The 18320-nt window shown below is 44.7% G+C and overlaps 1 protein-coding gene across 1 annotated transcript; it reads left to right on the top strand.

Moving 5' to 3' along the window:
- Window positions 1-153: 153 nt before the first annotated feature.
- On the top strand, window positions 154-13467 carry LOC104389078 (cholesterol 24-hydroxylase). Its single transcript, XM_009998032.1, has 15 exons — window positions 154-158; window positions 2922-2999; window positions 3264-3345; window positions 3896-3969; window positions 4649-4735; window positions 5350-5488; window positions 6064-6174; window positions 6972-7128; window positions 7459-7521; window positions 8615-8687; window positions 9134-9218; window positions 11087-11197; window positions 11462-11550; window positions 12394-12460; window positions 13306-13467. Exons 1-15 carry the CDS (start codon window positions 154-156, stop codon window positions 13465-13467), a joined length of 1383 nt encoding a protein of 460 aa, XP_009996334.1.
- Window positions 13468-18320: the final 4853 nt, after the last annotated feature.

The raw sequence follows: 18320 nt of genomic DNA, 5'->3' as shown, positions 1-18320 counted from the left end.
GGGCCCGCCGCGCCCCCCGGCCACTGAAGGCGGGGCTTTCTGCGCTGCAGCGGCCCAGCCCGCCCGTCCGCACAGCTCCCGGGGTCACACGGGCACTGACTCCGGCAGGCACCTTCCCTGCTGCCCCTCCTGAGCCGGGTTTGTGCCAAAAAGATGTCGTAAGTCGTGGAGTGCGGTGAGAAGGCTGCCAGCCGTGGCAGTGCTGTCACAAGGAGACAGGTTCTTCCAGGAGTGTGCGGGCTCCCCGCTCAGCCCTCTGGTGCACATGCTCTGTAAGGAGGCACCGCGCCAGCGCTGCCCTGCGCACGGTCAGTCCTACCGGGACACGAAGCTTGGCTGCCCAACTCCACGTGTCAGCCCTACGTGTGCGGTCGGGGTAAGATACGAAGATTAGGGAGAGGATGGATCTTGTCATACCAGAACCTGCTTGTCCTTAGTTTCGTTTAGAGATGTGAAGTAACACCCTGGAGTCGTGGCGGCTTGAGAAAACCTGTGGCTGCTTTTTTGTCCCTTCTTCAGGGTTTGAGGCTTGATGTTGATGATCAGCCTAGGATCCTTCCCTGGAAGGGTGTCTGGGCTCACATGACGTATGCAAGCTTCCACCTACACTACTTGATAGCTTTTCAAAAGTATAAGTTTTCAAAGACAGTCTGTAACCCGCATCTCAGTACGTGTTGCACAGACACTTGACTCTTATATGTCCAAGGTAAGGAAAATCAAATCCAGCTCTGTCATTTATATTAAAAAAACTGCCAAAAACATAAAGCCAGGTGCTGTGCATGGTGATGGGCACCACAAGAATGACATTGACAATGTTGGAGCAAGTCCAGTGGAGGGCAGCCTGGGTGCCTGGGGGGCTGAGAGCTGGGTTTGTTTTAGGTGGAGGAGGGGGATCCACTGGTGGTATTTAGCTACCTAATGGGGTGGTTATGAGAACATGGAGCCAGACTCTTTTTGGAGTTGCAAAATGAAGGACAAAGGTCAACAGTTGCAAGTTGTCTCAAGATAAATCCCAGTTAGGTGTAAGGCAAACACCTTCACCATGAGGGTTCTCAAACACTGGCACAAGGGACTGTGTGAGGCCCTGAGCTGTGTAATGCTCTGACATTGCCTGGATTGGTGGCCTCCAGATGTCCTTGCCAACCTGAATTGTTCTGAAATGAATTAATCAAAATCTAAACACTTCTCAGCTGTGACTGTATCTAGCTATCTAGAGAAGAGCAGCACCAAAACCAAAGGCTAGCTTGTGTCCAGCTTGCTGCCCAGTGGGACCAGCTCCCAGCTTGTGGACAGCAGATCTACTCCCCAGCCTGCCCACAGCCTGTATAATTCCAAGGCATTATGCATTACTTTCCCTTTGCCCTTGGCTCCCTTTGATAAAAGCATAAGGAAGCCTTGTTTTACAATGAAGTACAGCAGGATCTTTTCAACGTCTTGGACTTTGTCTAAGGTCTTATGGCTGCATGATGACAAGATTAACACCCTTGATATCCTGGGCTGATATATCCTGGGCTCCTCTCATAAGGAGACTTGTGCAGGACAAGCTGGAAAAGTGAGTCCTAGTGGCTTTGTGTCATTTTTACTGCATGAATGGCTCACCTCTGAAGGATGGGTGTCATCTGTTCAATATAAAGCAAACCTTTGAAGATGTAATAGCAAGAAATAGACAAAAGGGATTTATTTGCAAATACATGTTTTCAGATGATACCGTCACATAGTTATACAACCCAAATCAAGGCCTTGCTTAGTTTTTTTTCATGGCATGCACTAAGTAATTGGGACTGTTCATTAGTGGATTCATGTTTTAGGTCTGTTTTAATGCCTGGCTTAATTGGGTGGTGGTAGGACAGGAGAGGAAAAACAATCTCTTCAGGACTGATGTGTTACACAAGAGGAGCCATGAGTGGAACCTTGCTTCATGTGCTGCAGATAGTGGTTTCCAGACCTTTAGCTAACAAAGGACTCATCTGTTGCATTTGGGGCTTTTAGATGTTTTTTGGAGTGCAGTTACAGTGCAGAAATCAGAAAAGTGACGGATAAAAGTTTCTGTAGATGTTGGGTTACTTTATTGAGTGCTTGTTATTTTAATCGCCTCCTGGGTCCAACAGAAATAAACTAAGAGCCTGTTTTTCCTTGTAACTTGTTTGTACTGAAAAGGATGATAGCATGGCTGTCTGTCTCTCAAATGGAAAACAGATCTCAAGCTCAGCTTGCTTCACTTAGAGAGGAGCCTGGCCAAGTCTTCCTCCAGATTTACGCAAAACTAGTGGGAATTTCCTACTCACAGCCAAAGGAAGTGATTGATCTTTAATTTTTTAGTACAGCTATTGTATTTTAAGAGTTAACCCCTTTTATTCATTTCCACAATTTCCATATTAACCAGTGATTAGTCTTCTGGGCTTGTTTTGTTTGTTTATTTGTCTGTTTCAGCATTCGAGGTGACATGGCTTTAGACAAGAGAATCTTCCTAATTTTGCTCAATTTAACTCCACTGACAGAACCAAAGTCATGCTCATCAGGCCTGAGAATGTATTAAAGAATATTTAGGACAAATGTCTGTTGCATTTACAGAAATGTAGTAGTTGCAGTGGAGATTCAGTCAGTGAGGCAAAGAGCAAAGCAATTTGCTGGGAGCCCCCTCCAGGCCCAAACATCTCCTATAATAGAGCAGCAAAAAAAGATCTTGTCCTGTATTTCTGCACTGGTCTTCCTGATGTGGGAGGGCACCAGCCTGACCCTGGTCCCCAGTTTACCCATGTGAGGGTTGGGCATTGCCACAGCCAGGTGTTATTTTTATCTTTCCTTACAAGGAGGAAAATATGAGTAACACTTGTATTGCATCACTGAGCAACAAAGATTGTAATCCATACAAAGCCCTTTGTTTGCATCCTTGTGACAAGCTTCATCTTCATTTTCTGCAGCTTTTTCTTTGGTCATCTGCCAATCTTCTGGAGAATGCTGAGGAAGCAGGAGTTTATGCATGATCTCTTCCTGCACTGGTAAGTTGAGACACATCAGTAACACCAAATGGGATAGCCTTGTAGCACCAATAGGGAAATGAAGGCACAGAGGCCATGAATTACATATTTAGCATCAATCATAAGGTTGGTAGATGAACTAGAGAGGGATATCACTGTTCTTTTCTTAATTGCTGAAAACTGCAGTAGTTCCCAGTGCTGCTTTGATCCTTTGAGGTTATTATATCCAAACTGTTACATGTTGGTTGTTTGTACCATAATTCTGTTTTTTTCCCATTCTTGTAGGGCAGAGAAATACGGACCTATTGTACGGTTTAATGCCTTTCACAGAGTGTCAATAATGATTCTGAGTCCTGAAGGAGTGAAGGTACTTCAAAGTAAATCCAAATCAACTGTGGGGATCAGCCTATCCCTCCAGAAAGAGAGGATTGGTGCCTGATGTTGAGGGCATCGCAGTGCAGCCAGCCTGTGCCTGTGGAGGGGGCAGCTCTGGCCAGGTTAGGAGGATAAGGTGCTCTGCTCTCAGGGTTGTCCTGATGTATTTTCTTTCTTGACCAGTTGATTTAGTTTGTTCCTTTATTTAAACAGCAGATAGACCAAGCATCCACCATTTCTGAAAAGCAGCCTCTCTGCAAGAGCTTTATCTCAAACGGGCAAGGCACAAGGGGCTTAATGTCTTTCTCTAAAACTTTGCAATAACTGTAGAGTGAGATTTCGGGTCACTGGGCTAAAAGTGCTAGAGGCATGCAAAACAAGCTAGCAGCACAGGAACTGGGGAATCAGGGCACACCAAATAATTCATCTAGTCTTCAGACTATTGCTACAGGAGGAAAAGAGGGAATGTGTGAGTGCCTTTTTATGTTTTGTCTGGGAAACGGGTTGCACTTGCTATTCACTGACCTGAGATTTGATTTTAGGAGTTCTTGATGTCACCTCAGTACCCAAAGGATCGGCTGATTTATGGTCGTATCTGCAACTTATTTGGTGAGAGGTAGGCAAAACCCATCTGAGACCATTGTGATCTGAAAATAGGTGAAAGATAAAGTATCATATCTATGACATTATTTGACTCAGACCATTTACCTTAATGTTGGGTTTGATGACTATTTCCAGACTTACATGAGCAACATGTACCTACTAAATTATGTGTCAAGACAGATGTCTTCCTAGTCCGGGAGGAGGTTATGTTGGATTTCTTTTTTTTACCTTCATCATATATTTCCCCCCCCCGTTGATGTTCAGTTTGTCTCAGAATAGTTTGCTCAAGATCATTATTAAACTTCTCACATAGATTTTAGGGCACTGAATTACTCCTTAATGTATGGGAGTTTCTAACTTCTAAGCTCAATAACAAAAATGAGGATTTTTCTCTGTTAGCCTAAAGATGTAAAAAAAAATAAATAATCCAGTTATTAGAGTAATCATTTGTATAACAGCTGTCACAAACCAGCACCTTACTTGGATCAGCAGTTAACACCTGCCAGCCAAAACGTATCTGCGGTCCAGTCATTGTCCACAGTGATGCAATGACTGTGTACTCCAAGCAGCCCAATACTCCCTGCACACAGGAAGAATAGAAGAAAGTAGGTGTGGAAGAGTTATCTTCGTGACTACACAGAGTTTGGTTGGCTCCCTTGCTGAAAACTGTTCTTTGTGTTCCTAAATGCTAGATTTATAGGAAATGGCTTGGTAACTGTTTGCGACCACGAGCATTGGCACAAGCAGCGGAGGATAATGGATCCAGCTTTCAGCCGAACGTAAGGCAAATATCTCTGTGATGGCAGAGCTGTTGTTTCTAGTATATTTTCATTATTCTCTCTGTCATTGATCCATTACTTGATATATAGAAAGAGGAAAAAAAATTGTGACAAAATCATTTAGTCCAATGTGCCTTTTCCAGGGCAAGTATAATTTGAGCAGTCTTGCCATGTGGGACTGGCACCCACATGAGCTCAGTGATGGCAGAAAGGTCCCAGACCTCAGAAATTTGATGTGGGCAAGCCTCATGATTCACCTGAGTGATTTCCCCATGGGAGATACGGTGTGATTGATAAGCAGAGGATTGGTCTCATTTGCTTGTGTGTACCTCAGTGCTTTGCATTGAGGATGTGAAGATAAAGTCTGTTTGCCTTGGGACACCCAGACCAAAGCCCTTTGCCATGACAGCCGTTGTTTACATGGCAGGATGGAGCAGGACAGCTGTAAGAAGAATTTAACTCATTTTATCTGTTTGCTTTTTAAAGTATTAAGGCCAAATTATTATAAATTTAAAAAAACAAGAGTCCTTTACAATTTTCAATTGAAAATAATTTTGCCTGAGCAACAGTGTCCTCTCCAGAGCCCCCATCACTCATTTTTATTGATTGTTCAGCTACCTGATTGGTCTGATGGAAACTTTTAATGAAAAAGCAGAGGAGCTGATGGAGAAACTAGAGGAAAAGGCAGATGGAAAAAAAGAGTTTAGCATGCTGACGATGATGAACCGAGTGACTATGGATATCATTGCAAAGGTACCAGCTGTCTGCTTTCTTGTTTCCTCTGCGACTGCCAGGAAAGAGTGGAAGTAATGGGTACTAGTAGCAGGAAGAGATCAGCAGTCGGAGTCAGGGAACAACACCTTTAACCATCAGTGCCAGATGAGCTGAAGAAACCATTTGGGCTGAGCCATAGGAAGAGGCAGTTAGGGAAGGGTCTGCACAGCCTAGGTGTGGCCTCCAGGATGGGGAGCCCTTTGCTCCCAAGGCTCTTACAGCCTTGTGCCTTCCACCCCTTCTTGCCAAAAGGGCAACACCGGTATCTGTTCATGTGTGGATGTTGTATTATTACCATTATATGTCAGCATGAAATTGCTTTATGCTGGCTTTTCCCTTCTCTATGCAAAGCAGTTTGAGGTGAATGGAAAGTAACAGTAAATTATTAACCCTCCAAATAAGGAGGAAGCATAATATAGACACTAACTTTCCCTCATGACCTCCTCCAAGGCAGGATGTCTCCTCAGGTATTTTTAGGGAAAAAATCTTTCACCCAACCCCAGGGAGCCAGGAGGATGCAGTGTGTTGCTGCCTTTTTCTCTCCCACTTCTCAGGTAGCCTTTGGCATGGAACTAAACGCACTGAGCGATGACCAGACGCCTTTCCCTCATGCTGTGACCATGGTTTTGGAGGGAATGACCAAGCAGCGTATCCCCTTCATACGGGTCTGTATGCACCTCACTCGAGTCCTCTCTTCTCATGCCCAGCTGGAGCCCCTGTTCCTGCCCTGAGTGGGCTGAAGCTGGGCAGGGTCCATGTATGGCAAGGAAAGGCTTATCAGTGGCTCTTAACCTCCAGTGTTCATTGAGCTACAATTAATTAGTGCTTTAAAACACTTGCAAAAGTAGCATTAATATTTAATGCTTCCTTTCTGTCTTACTGCCTTCTCTTCCCCTATGCACATGATCTCATGTATTTTTACACTTTCATATCCATCACTGCAAAAACTGAATTTTTTGCCATTTGTCCAAGAAGAATGGCAGCCTTCACTCAGGAAGAAATTTGAACTTTCTTATAATATTTTTTCTTTTTTTTCAACCAGAATTCATATACTAGGAAATTAGGGATGTAATCTGAAATAGTTAAGTTAAAAATCATTCTGCAGTTTCTCATGAGAGCTGTAGTTCAGGTGTTTAGAGCTCCTGTTTTCCTTTTTGGGCCCAGAGGAGAGATTCTGTATCACATGCTGCAGTTTCTCTCCATGGAGATACGAGGAATTTTGCTCACAGTGCTCAAGAATATCAGCTCTGACAAGGTGAGACATCAGCATGCCCAAATTGGAGTATTTCTCATTTCAGCCCAAACCCATCACCCTTGGGGGTGTTCACTTTGTTCCATGAAGAGCTGATGTTTTTGTGACAAATGTAATTTAGCAGAAAACAAGGTGCTCACTTGAAAAGTAACACTTGGCAACATTTTTTACCAACAAGGTGAATAAAAAGACTAAAAACTTTATGTTCAGTACATGCCAGGGAAACAGAAGCTGGTCAGGGAGGTGAAGGAGAGCGTGAGGCTGCTGCGGCGTGTGGGGAAGGAGTGCATTGACCAGAGGAGAGAGGCAATCCAGAATGGGAAGGAAGCCACACTGGATATTCTTACACAGATACTGAAAGGAGATGGTAGGGGACATGTTGCTATTGGAACTAATTTATCTGTGTCATGTTTTGCTGTGAGATCTGGGGAGGCTTACTTTGGGGATCTGAACTTTGATCCTGTGATGTCTTCAGGAGGGTTTTTTCACTCTGAAGTTAGTGAGAGTTGCTTTGAAAATTGCCCATTTCTGTGTGTTGGATCAAATACTGGTTGCAAGTCCCTTCTGAGTTTTCTGGTCAGCATCCCCTCCTGATGTCACCTGAGACAAAATTTGCTAAGCAGGGAAAAGCATTCTGGCTGTTCCACCTGGGACATGGACATGTTTTCTAATCTTCTTTGCTTTTCTCCCTTGACAGCTCTGGAGGAAACTAGAGATGATGAAAACATTATTGATAACTTTATCACTTTCTTTGTTGCAGGTTGGTAGCTGTTTTAACATTTGGGTATGTCATGTAGGAAGCTGTACTTGGGCCATCTGTAGGGTCATGATTAATGTCCTTTTTCACTCCATGTGATGCTGCTGTAATCAGGAGTCACTTGGTTGGAAGACAGCTGCATTACACTGGCGTAGAACCAGCTGGGTGTGGTCTGAAGAGAGCTCTTGGTTTTCTCATAGCCAAATTATACTTTGTCCTCCTTCAGTCTTACCAACCCAGCAATAATGCCAGGCCAGCAGTTTCCAGCCTGCAGCGCAGAGGGCAGCACTGCCTGCTGGGGTGCAAGGATGTTCCTCAGGGGGTTGTGACTCTTCCTTGCAGATCCTGCTAAACCCCACTGAAAGCATCTGTAATGTATTCCACCTGTCTTTGTGTCACTTCACCCACACAGTTAAATGCCATTCTTGCCTTAAGAGCATTAGTCAGTGGTTGGAAGGAGAGGGCACTGTCAAAAAATCAGGGGCTTAGATGAAACATGAGGCAAACAATATAGAAGGATCAATTTTTCAGGACCAGGGGTATTTAAGTTCCTAAGAGGATGAGGTCAAAACACTGTTCTTTCACAAAACTGACTTTGTTTTTTCACAAAAATGACATCTTTGTGGAAGTCTGCTTTCTGTAATGCTTCAAAATTGTACATATGCCTGTCCATGATGAAATGAAAACTACCCACTTAAACCAGCCATTTCAAAGAAAGATTATCAGAAGCCCTGTTTTTCCCATAAAACCAGTAAATGGTTGCTTCCCAGCCGGACTGTGTGTCCCGCAATGATAATAAGGCAAATACTGAGCCTCATTGGCCCTTCTGTTGGGGAGCTCATAACGACTAGGTGCTATGTGCAGCCACTGCAGGTTGGAGTTGAGCAAGACAGCTTGTATTGTTCTTGTCATCTGTGAATGTTCCTTATGTAGAATTTACATCTCTTGTAGTGTTTTCTTTAAATTAAAATGTACTGGATATTAAGCATTTGGGGATTGATGTTTAAAGTTTCCTGTTCACAGTCACACTAGTATGCCATCTCATACTATATTATTTCATATTAACCTTTAAACCTTTTTTTGGGTGTGTTTTTAGGTCATGAGACTACTGCCAATCAGTTGGCATTTACAGTAATGGCACTGGGTCAGCATCCTGAAATACTGGAAAGGTACATGCAATCTAGTTTGCAAACCCAACTTGCTGTTAATTTCAAGGTGAACTTAATTATAATAATTATTTAAAGGCTAAGATCAATTTCCAATAAATTCTAACCTCCCATCCTAAATACAGTTTCATAGTCCAAATAGATTTTTTTTTTTTTTTTTTTAAAACTTAAGATTAATTACTTCAAATCCATCTAAGTGATTTTTTTCAAAGCCTTTATACAAAGCTGGTCCTGAGTTCTGCCTGATTTGGTTGCACTGTAGGGACATTGCTCCATCCTGATATGAGGCACAGGTTCAGGCAGGCTGGTTGATAATCAGTAGGCATGTTGCCTGAGGATGGGAGTCCAAGTCCAACTCAGTGTCTGGAAAATGAAAAAAAAGTGTAATTTGTCAACTTGCCTAGCAAGAACTGAGTGTCTGCAACTAACAGTTTTTAATTTAACTGCAGACTTCAGGCCGAAGTGGATGAAGTTCTTGGTGCCAAGAGAGACATTGACTATGAGGATCTTGGCAAACTCACATACTTATCACAGGTACTGTAGAAGTGGGGTAAAATACCAGTCAGAGCTGTTTGGTAGCACTCCTGCCATCTCATGGAACTTCCAAGAGGAGTGCTACAGTTGTAAATTTCAAGAGCAATGCTAATATTGGATCCTGACAGTGTTTGTCCAAAGAGTGTCAGCAGGCAGGTGTCATGAGCTGTTTGTGGCAGCCCAGCCCTGTTGGGAAGGATGCTTCTTCAATTTCTTTCCAAAATCCCACATGATTCCTTCACTGCTTTCTTTAATTACTACCAGGCTGGGAGCTAGAGTGGAGTTGCTTAATGCCTGCCTGTTGAAGCTGAAACCATAGTTGTGTTTTAAGAAGGGTTTGCAACTTCAAGCCCAACCTGTGTGTGAGTCCCAGGCACTTCCCAACCTCATAACTCTTATTTTTTTTTTATTATTGTTAAAGCATTTCCAGCTATGATCTCACCATGTGCCATAGACTTAGTGGGAGTTGAGAACATCAAAAAATAATGGCTATTTTTGGCAATTGCAATATTTTTATTATTCAGATTTGAAACCCTCTTCAGTCATGTGGGGGGGTGTGTGTGAGAAAACTTTGGTCCTAAAAGTGGACTTGGGTATAGTTGGTAATGAACTGCAAAGCCAGGCCTTGGCTAATCTCCAGCATTTGTGTTGTGTATCCTATTTTACAAGGTGGGGGACACTAGTAGCCCTGAGGAGAGGCTGAATCGTGGCCCTGGCAGCTATTCTCCCTGCTTTAATTCCCTGTGACTTTTTTAGTCTGCCGTAATCATTCTTCTCTTAAACTGCCCTGTCGAGGTGACTGGTGGTGTTTTACCATTTGCCATATCCCATCCTACAAATCAGTGTGCTTGCACAGCAGATAGATTTCAAAGCTGTATTTCTCATAAGGAAAAGGCATCTCTGTGTGATTACAGAAATCAGCAGGTTTCCTTAGGCTTTTCCAAACACCATCACAATTACGCCACTCCAATTAGGATGAGGTATCTAAGCCTTTCAGTTTCAAGACAGATCACATGAGAGCCTCTCAAAGCAGACTGTTTATTTAACAGAACAAACTTGGATCTGTACAACCAAAATTACAGTCACCCTTCCTCAGAGCCAGTCCATCACTGGAGTATCAGAGACCACGGGACTACTCTCCTGTTCTCAGGCAATTCTGAATCCTTTTGTCCATACTTCTTTTTCATTAATCCACTCGTGCATCCACAATGTTAATTGCATTTGCAGTGCGATGCTAATGTGTGCTGCTAATTAGGTTTCACTTTGATAAAATAAGCCATTCTCACAGCTCACTGCCACCAAAAGAAATGTTCTGATCCCATTTTTTTCTCGCTGTTCCCTATTCATTTTCCTTTGCCAGATCTTTTTTTATCGTTTTGATGCTCTGAACTGGCTCAGTTCCCCAAGCAGCAGAAGCAGGACAAAGGCAGGAGCGGGAGTGAGGTCCTGAGAGCGGGAAGGAGGTGGGAGCGACCACCCATCCTTGTAGCAGCTGGTGCCAAGAACTGCTCATTGGAGGCCTGAGGCTTCACTCTTAGATATTCCCTCTGAATTTCTTTCCCAGTATTTTTTCACATAGTCGTTGACCTGACTGGAGGTGTTAGATCTGTTCAAAGCATGGTCCCTCTTGTGGTTTTTGCTGCTTTTTCTCTGTGCTTTACCATTTGTAAGATAGAACGAGGCCTGAAGGAGCTGACTTGGCCGTATATTTTGCCCACAGGCACCCAAGGCAGATAGACCAGCATCAGTTCCACAACTCAGAAGCTCCCATTCAACCAAAATGAAAAGCTGTAGGAAAGAGATGAATTTTATTTCCGCTTCCTACACTGTATTAGCTAACTGACCTTTTGTGCTTTTCACTGACACAGGTTCTGAAGGAATCTCTGCGGCTGTACCCACCTGTCCCAGGCACCTTACGCTGGTTGAAGAAGGAGCACGTCATCGATGGCATCAGAATTCCTGCAAACACCACGCTTTTTGTGAGTCCCGTCCACAAGTAGTAGCTTTTAGCTGCTGCAGTTGATCCAAATGTAATCTGTCTGTGGTATCAGAAGGCCAAACCCTCCCTGGGCATGTTTCTACTGGCCTCTCTGAAATTTTAGCCAAAACTGGGGTATGAATTGGGATTCTGGATTGTTTTTGCCTGGGGAGCGAAGGGCAGTTAAGATTTTCAACATGTGACAGCAAAGAGGCAGTTTCAGTCTGCTGCTCCTGACTAACACAAATAAACTCTTTCCTGACAGTTCAGCACTTATATAATGGGAAGGATGGAAAAGTATTTCAAGGATCCACTGACTTTCGATCCAGACCGATTTAGCAAAGATGCACCTAAGTGAGTTTCTTTTTACTCTCAGGTTATTAAATATGTAATAAGGAACCATTACAGGGAGAAATTTCTAGGGGAAGAAAGTAGAATAAAACTGTTTTTCATTCCAGTATGTGTAACACTAAAGCCTTATCCAAGTCCATATAGGTAACAACAATGTGCAGATTTTGTTCAGAAGTTCTTTATACCACACAATACCTTAAAAGTAAAGACCAGAGCCAATGTCATTTATTGCTTATATTGAAGTAAACAAAAAAGTGTTGGGCCAAAACCATTTGCTTTAATGCAATACAGACATTGCAGGGCAGCTGTGGCCCCAGGATGTTGAAGTGTCTCTGCATTACAGAAGGAGCCAAGGGATAGAAGATCCTCCTCAACCATGTGGGCAGGAGGGACCAGTGACCTGAACAGTTGGTCCTGATCCCTGCATCTAACTACATCTAGATACAGCCTTGAGTTAGTCTGGTCTCCTGAACAAAATGCCCCCTCACTCACATGATTCAGAGCTGTCCAAAGGAGCAATAATTGGGTGGATCATTATGTCCCCATGATGGGTTGGGGAGCATTTAGAGCACCCTTGACATTGAGCTTTGAAATAAGGTTTGCACACACCAAAGCAGCTCGGTGAGCTGAGCTATGTAGTCAGCAGAGCTGATGAGGAAACTTGCTGCAGAGCTGTATTGTTGCTTTGAAGCAAAAAACCCCAAGTTGATTTGTAGATACTTGTCTTAACAAGTCAGGTAGGTGAGGTGATATTTGGACCATTTCCTTGCTACTGTGATGAAATACTTGTGTTTTTCTGTAAATCCAAGCCATCAGAATGACAGATTTGAACATTTTTCTTTGCAGGCCATATTACTGCTATTTTCCATTCTCTCTGGGCCCCAGATCCTGCATCGGGCAGGCATTTGCACAGGTAAGCAGAGGCCTGGAATGATGCTTTGTAGCAAGCACTGGGCCAGCTCAGGAAGTGCTGGCTATGGCAGGTGGTGGGGGACCAAGGGCCACACTGATGGTGCAGTGGACCCTCTTCTCTTTAGAGGGAAGACCCCACCATGCCTGTGACAGGGCATGTCTCCCAAATGCTGTCACATGAGCAGATCTACATGTACCAGACTAGTCCCACATCACCTGTGGCCAAATGCAGTCAAGGTGACAGAATGATGCTCTCCCTTTAACTTGTCCTGGGTCACCCTACTTGGATCCAAACCGCTTAATGAGAATCACAGTCAACATCCCTTTGCCAGCCAAGGATGGTGTGCAGGGGCTCTTAGAAACCATCCTGTGTCTGCATCTGGCAGAGTCAAGGCAGGGAAAACAGCTGGCAGAAGGGCACAAGCCAGGACTGGCACTGAGAAGATGAGGATGGGGCTTCATGGATGGGAGCAACAATCTAATGAAGTATGTGTTTACCTGAACATGGTAAAGAGTATTTCAGAATGACAGTAGGAGGCCAGCTCTTTGGGTCTGTGCTGTTGAGTTCATTTAAGCACCAGTGCTCAAAATCTTAAGGTTAATTTGTTTGGTTTTACCTCTGATTTCCAAAACACGGTTAAAACATGAACGCAGGGTCAGATCTTTGTGCCTGCTGGTTGTCTTCAAATCTAGGAAGTCCCAGGAGACTGTTCTTCCTGTCCAAGCTCAATCAACTGCATTAAGAGTAAAATTTAAGTTCTAAATCTTTGTACTGACAAAGCAGCATGATGTAATACACTAAGTATTTGCTGTCACTGACAATAAGTTTGCTTTATTTCTTAACAGATGGAGGCGAAAGTGGTGATGGCAAAACTGCTGCAGAGGTTTGAGTTCCAGTTAGTACCAGGGCAGAGTTTTAAGCTCTTGGAAGCTGGAACCTTTAGGCCACTAGATGGAGTAATGTGTAAATTAAAGCCGAGGAGCTCTGTGAGAGGCTGCCAGTTTTGAGCTACTCAGCAGAGAATGACATGGTAACGATTTTGAAGATCTTCACACTAATCGAAGGTTAGATTTTGCTGGCCCCTTTAGAGGATTACTAGACTGAAACTTTTCTTACCCTTCCTCATAATTTATTAAATAAAACCTTAGGAGACTCACTCTAGATAGGTTTGAGCGTTTTTGATCTGGAAGCATATCTGGAATTGCAAAACCTGTTATTTTTCTGAGGGGCTATCTGATTCTGACCAGACTTAGAACAGGAGTATCCCTGGAGCTTCACACAAACCTACACTGAAATCCCAGCTGATGGTTTCCACTAAGTTTTCTTACGAGACATGGTCTAAGTAAGCCCTTGTTCAGGGACTTTCAGAAAACTTAATAGAGCACAAGATTCAGGCTGAACTTGGGAAGAGAAGTTTGGAGATATTCTCTTCATCAAAGCAATTTTCTCATCAGTGCTCTAAATTAGGAGAACTATTGATAGGAACAGTCAGAAACAAACATCAGAGACTGAGGCCACTACCTTTACCTGTTACTTCTACCTCATTTTTATTCAGTATCTCCTACTTCATCATTTTCCTGAGACACTGTTCTTTTGGGGGAGTCTTGCTGGTTTATTTTAATGTGGATCATTTTCACCATCTGGTTTACAGTGAAGTGACACCAACACTTGGACCAGATGGTTTAGTAGGTACAGCAGGCTTGGAAGTAAGAGCCTGCAACCAAATGCTACTTAAAGTGATATTGCTGCTGAAGAAATATGTCTGGAACTTGAGCCAGAGGAAGGAGAAGGTCCCGCACCCTCTTCTTTGGCAGATGTGCCAAAACTGCTCACCACATGCAGGCTTGCAGCTGGCTCTGCTAGGAAAGAAAAGTCATGTGTAAATGCCACTTTCCAGAAATAAGTTGATACCTAAAATGAGTTTGGGCCTCACCTGTCGTGAAATACAGGGAAATCAAGACAATTGGTGCTGCCACTGTTATTTCTTAGCCTTTGGAATTAAAAGGGCAAGAACCCAGTCTGTACACTGTCAAGTTTCCATGGTGTTTTCTACATCAGGAGATTATATCACAAAGCTTTCTCTGAATCTCCTGCTCTTGTGCACCATCTCATCCAGTGCAGCATTGGGACAACAGGCCAATAGGGTTGATGTGGCTTTTGGGCAGCTAGGGATCAGGTGAGGAGAGCCAAATCCCTGCTTGAATTAAATCTTGCCAGGGATGTTAAGAACAATAAGAAAAGCTTCTTTAGGTATGTTGGGGAGAAAAGGACATCTAAGGATGTAGGCCCTCTCCTGAAGGAAACGGGCAATGTAGCAACATGGGATATTGAGAAGGCTGAGGTCCTCAATGACTTCTTTGCTTTATCCTTCTCTGGCAAGTGCTCCAACCTCAACAGAAAGGCCACAGAAGGTGAAAGCAGGGACTGGGGGAATTAATTACCCCCCACTGTAGGTGTAGAGTAGGTTCATGACCATCTAAAGAACCTGAAGGTGCATAAATCTATGGGACCTGATGGAATTCACCCATGGGTCCTGAGGGAGCTGGTGGATGTGATTGCTAAGCCTCTGTCCATCATATTTGAGAGGTAATGGCAGTCTGGTGAGGTTCCCACTGATTGGAAAAAAAGGGAACATAGGCCCTATTTTTAAAAAGGGGAAAAAGGAAGACCCAGGGAACTACAGGCCAGTCAGTCTCACCTCTGTGCCTGGCAAGGTCCTGGAGCAGATCCTCCTTGAAAGTCTGCTAAGGCACATGGAAAATAAAGAGGTGATTGGTGACAGCCAACATGGCTTCACTAAGGGCAAGTCATGCCTGACCAGTGTGGTGGCTTTCTACAACAAGGCTACAGAGATGGTGGATGGTGGCAGAGCAACTGACATATCTACCTGGATTTGTGCAAGGTGTTTGACACTGTCCCACATGACATCCTGGTCTCCAAACTGACAAGACATGGATTTGACAGATGGACCACTCGGTGGATAAGAGATTGGCTGGATGGCCACACCCAGAGGGTTGTGGTCAATGGCTTAATGTCCAAATGGAGGCAGGTGACAAGTGGTGTCCCTCCGGTCAGCACTGGGACCAGTGCTGTTTAACATCTTTGTTGGAGATATGGACAGTGAGATTGAGTGTATCCTCAGAAGATCTGCTGATGATACCAAGCTGTGTAGTGTGGTTGACACGTCTCCAAACTGACAAGGCATGGATTTGACAGATGGACCACTCAGTGGATAAGAAATTGGCTGGATGGCTGCACCCAGAGAGTTGTGGTCAATAGCTCAATGTCCAAATGGAGGCAAGTGACAAGTGGTGTCCCTCAGGGGTCAGTACTGGGACCAGTGCTGTTCAATATCTTTGTTGGAGACATGGACAGTGAGATTGAGTGTATCCTCAGCAAATTTGAAGATGATGCCAAATGTGTGGTGTGGTTGACACCCAAGAGGGAAGGGATGCCACCCAGAGGGACCTTGGCAGGCTGGAGAGGTGGGCCGGTGCCAACCTCATGAAGTTCAACAAGGCCAAGTGCAAGGTCCTGCACCTGGGTCGGCACAACCTGAGGCATGAATACAGGCTGGAGGGAGAATGGCTGAAGAGCAGTCCTGAGGAGAAGGACTTAAGGGTGGTAGTTGATGAGCCGCCAGTGTGTGCTAGAGCCCAGAGAGCCAATTGTGTCCTGAGCTGCATCAAAAGAAATGTGGCCAGCAGAACCAGGGAGATAGATGATTCTGCCCCTCTGCTCTGGTCAGACCCCACCAGGAGTTCTGTGTACAGTTCTGGGGCCCTCAGCACAAGAAAGATACAGACCTGTTGGAAAGGGTCCAGAGAAGGGCCACCAAGATGATCCAAGGCCTGGAGCACCTCTGCTATGAAGACAAGGTGAGAGAGTTGGGGCTATTCAGCCTAGAGAAGAGAAGGCTCTGGGGAGACCTTATAGCACCTTCCAGTACTTGAAAGGGGCCTACAGGAAAACTGGGCAGGGTTTTTTTCATCAGAGAAGACAGGGGTAATGGTTTTAAACTGAGAGAGGGGAGATACAGGTTAGATATTAGGAAGAAATTCTTCACTATAAGGGTGGTGAGGAACTGGAATGGGTTGCCCAGGGAGGCTGTTGCTGCCCCAGCCCTGGAGGTTTTTAAGGCCAGGTTGGATGAGGTTTTGTGCAACCTGGTCTAGTGGTAGGGTTCCCTGCTTATGGCAGGGGGGTTGGAACCTGATGATCTTTAAGGTCTCTTCCAACCTTAATGATTCTATGATTCTAATAATAACATAAGCAATGTCATACAGTGTCCTAATACAACTTATACCCAGAGGTACCTGTATTGCTACAGGAGGTTTGGTCCACCTGTCTGTAGACCAGCTCTTCAATCCCTTGTGCTGGAGATCTGCTTATATCCTCCTAGACATTAATAAAATCTCATTGGGAAAACTGAGGACCCTGCATCTGGATGTGTGTTCCTGGGAGCTGGTGCAGTTGGGAGCGGCATGATGCTTGATGGCTGTCAGGCTAGATGTGCTGGTGATGTAACAAAAGGCTGAAGCCTGAGGACATGTCAAAGGGAGGGAAGTGTCTCACTGGTGTAGGGGGTGGTGGGAGAAGCTGTGAACAGCACACAGACAGCTCGATGGACACACTGGCAAATCATGCTGTGAAGATGCAAGGTGCCACCATGCCAGCTCTCTGCTCTGTCCTAGTGAATGAGTCAAGATACATTAGTCACACAAACACTTAATCCCTTCTGCTACCTTTGCAATGAGGATGGGTACCTCCAAGGAGGGCTCAAGGGGAGTGGTAGTATGTTAAAACCCTGCGGTGAGGTTTGTCAGACCTCATCTGCCCAAGACTGGTGCTTGGTACTGCCTGCTGTGTGCTTACTCCCATCAGAGGGTGCCCTTCCTCCTCTCCCTGCAAGCCCAGGTGCCATCCAGCTCTCCAGGGACTGCTGTCACAGGCCCTTTCCCTGTTCTTACACGCCCAAAAGCTCTTGCCAGACTGTTGCCTGTCAATGCTGATCGCTTTCCAGCAGATGGCAAGCTCTCCTTGTCGATGCACCCAACAGGATCAGTGCTTCTCAGCCCTGATAGCTCCTTCTCTTAGGAGACAAGCTGTCCTGGCTCCATCCAGGGCACCATACAGCAGGAACTCATGGTACCCTGTGATGCTGTGCACACACCCTGCAGTGTACTCACTGTTTCATCCTGCACTCCCAGCCAGGAGGTGATCCCTCGTCCACTGAAACCAAAAGGAGTGGGTACAGGAAAGCTGCTCTCTGGGGCTCTGCTTGCCAGCTGGGTGCTCTGCCAAACCTGTTCAGAAGCTTCAGGTGACAAGTACCCAGGCAGACGCAGCTATTAACTGCCATAGGGTATAAAGAATTTGGTGGCTGCATCTTTCATGGGCAGCACAGAGAAGGATAGTTTTTCCTTATTCTGGAGCAAAGATACATGTTACTTCACTTTTGTGGCAAGCAATCATCTACTAAGGATCATGACCAGTAAGGCAAAAAAGCAGAGCTGTCTCTGCAGTGCTGTTCCCAGCTGCTTGTAAGAGCAATTCCTTTCTTCTTACCTGTCAAGGTTTAACTGGGCAGGCAATTTAACAAATCACAGATGCTCTCTATTAACCTCTCTCCCTACCTAGAAGGCAAAGGAAAGAGAATAAAGGAGAGAGACTTAAGAGTTGGAAACTGAACTCCACAGCTTTAGTGAAACAGTAATGATGAAAAGGAAAATAATTAAATATGTACAAATACATGCAAAACCACTATGGCACTACCCCCAGTAATGCTTATGACACCACCGAGGCTGCAGGGCAGGTCCTGGGAAAGTCCTGGGCTGCGCTCATGGAATCGGCAGCAGAT

The sequence above is a fragment of the Chaetura pelagica genome, unplaced genomic scaffold (genome assembly GCF_000747805.2).
Source record: "Chaetura pelagica isolate M959 unplaced genomic scaffold, ChaPel_1.0 scaffold354, whole genome shotgun sequence".
NCBI lineage: Eukaryota > Metazoa > Chordata > Aves > Apodiformes > Apodidae > Chaetura > Chaetura pelagica.
The sequence above is the reverse complement of the archived record's forward strand: the minus strand, read 5'-3'. Positions and strand labels throughout refer to the sequence as shown.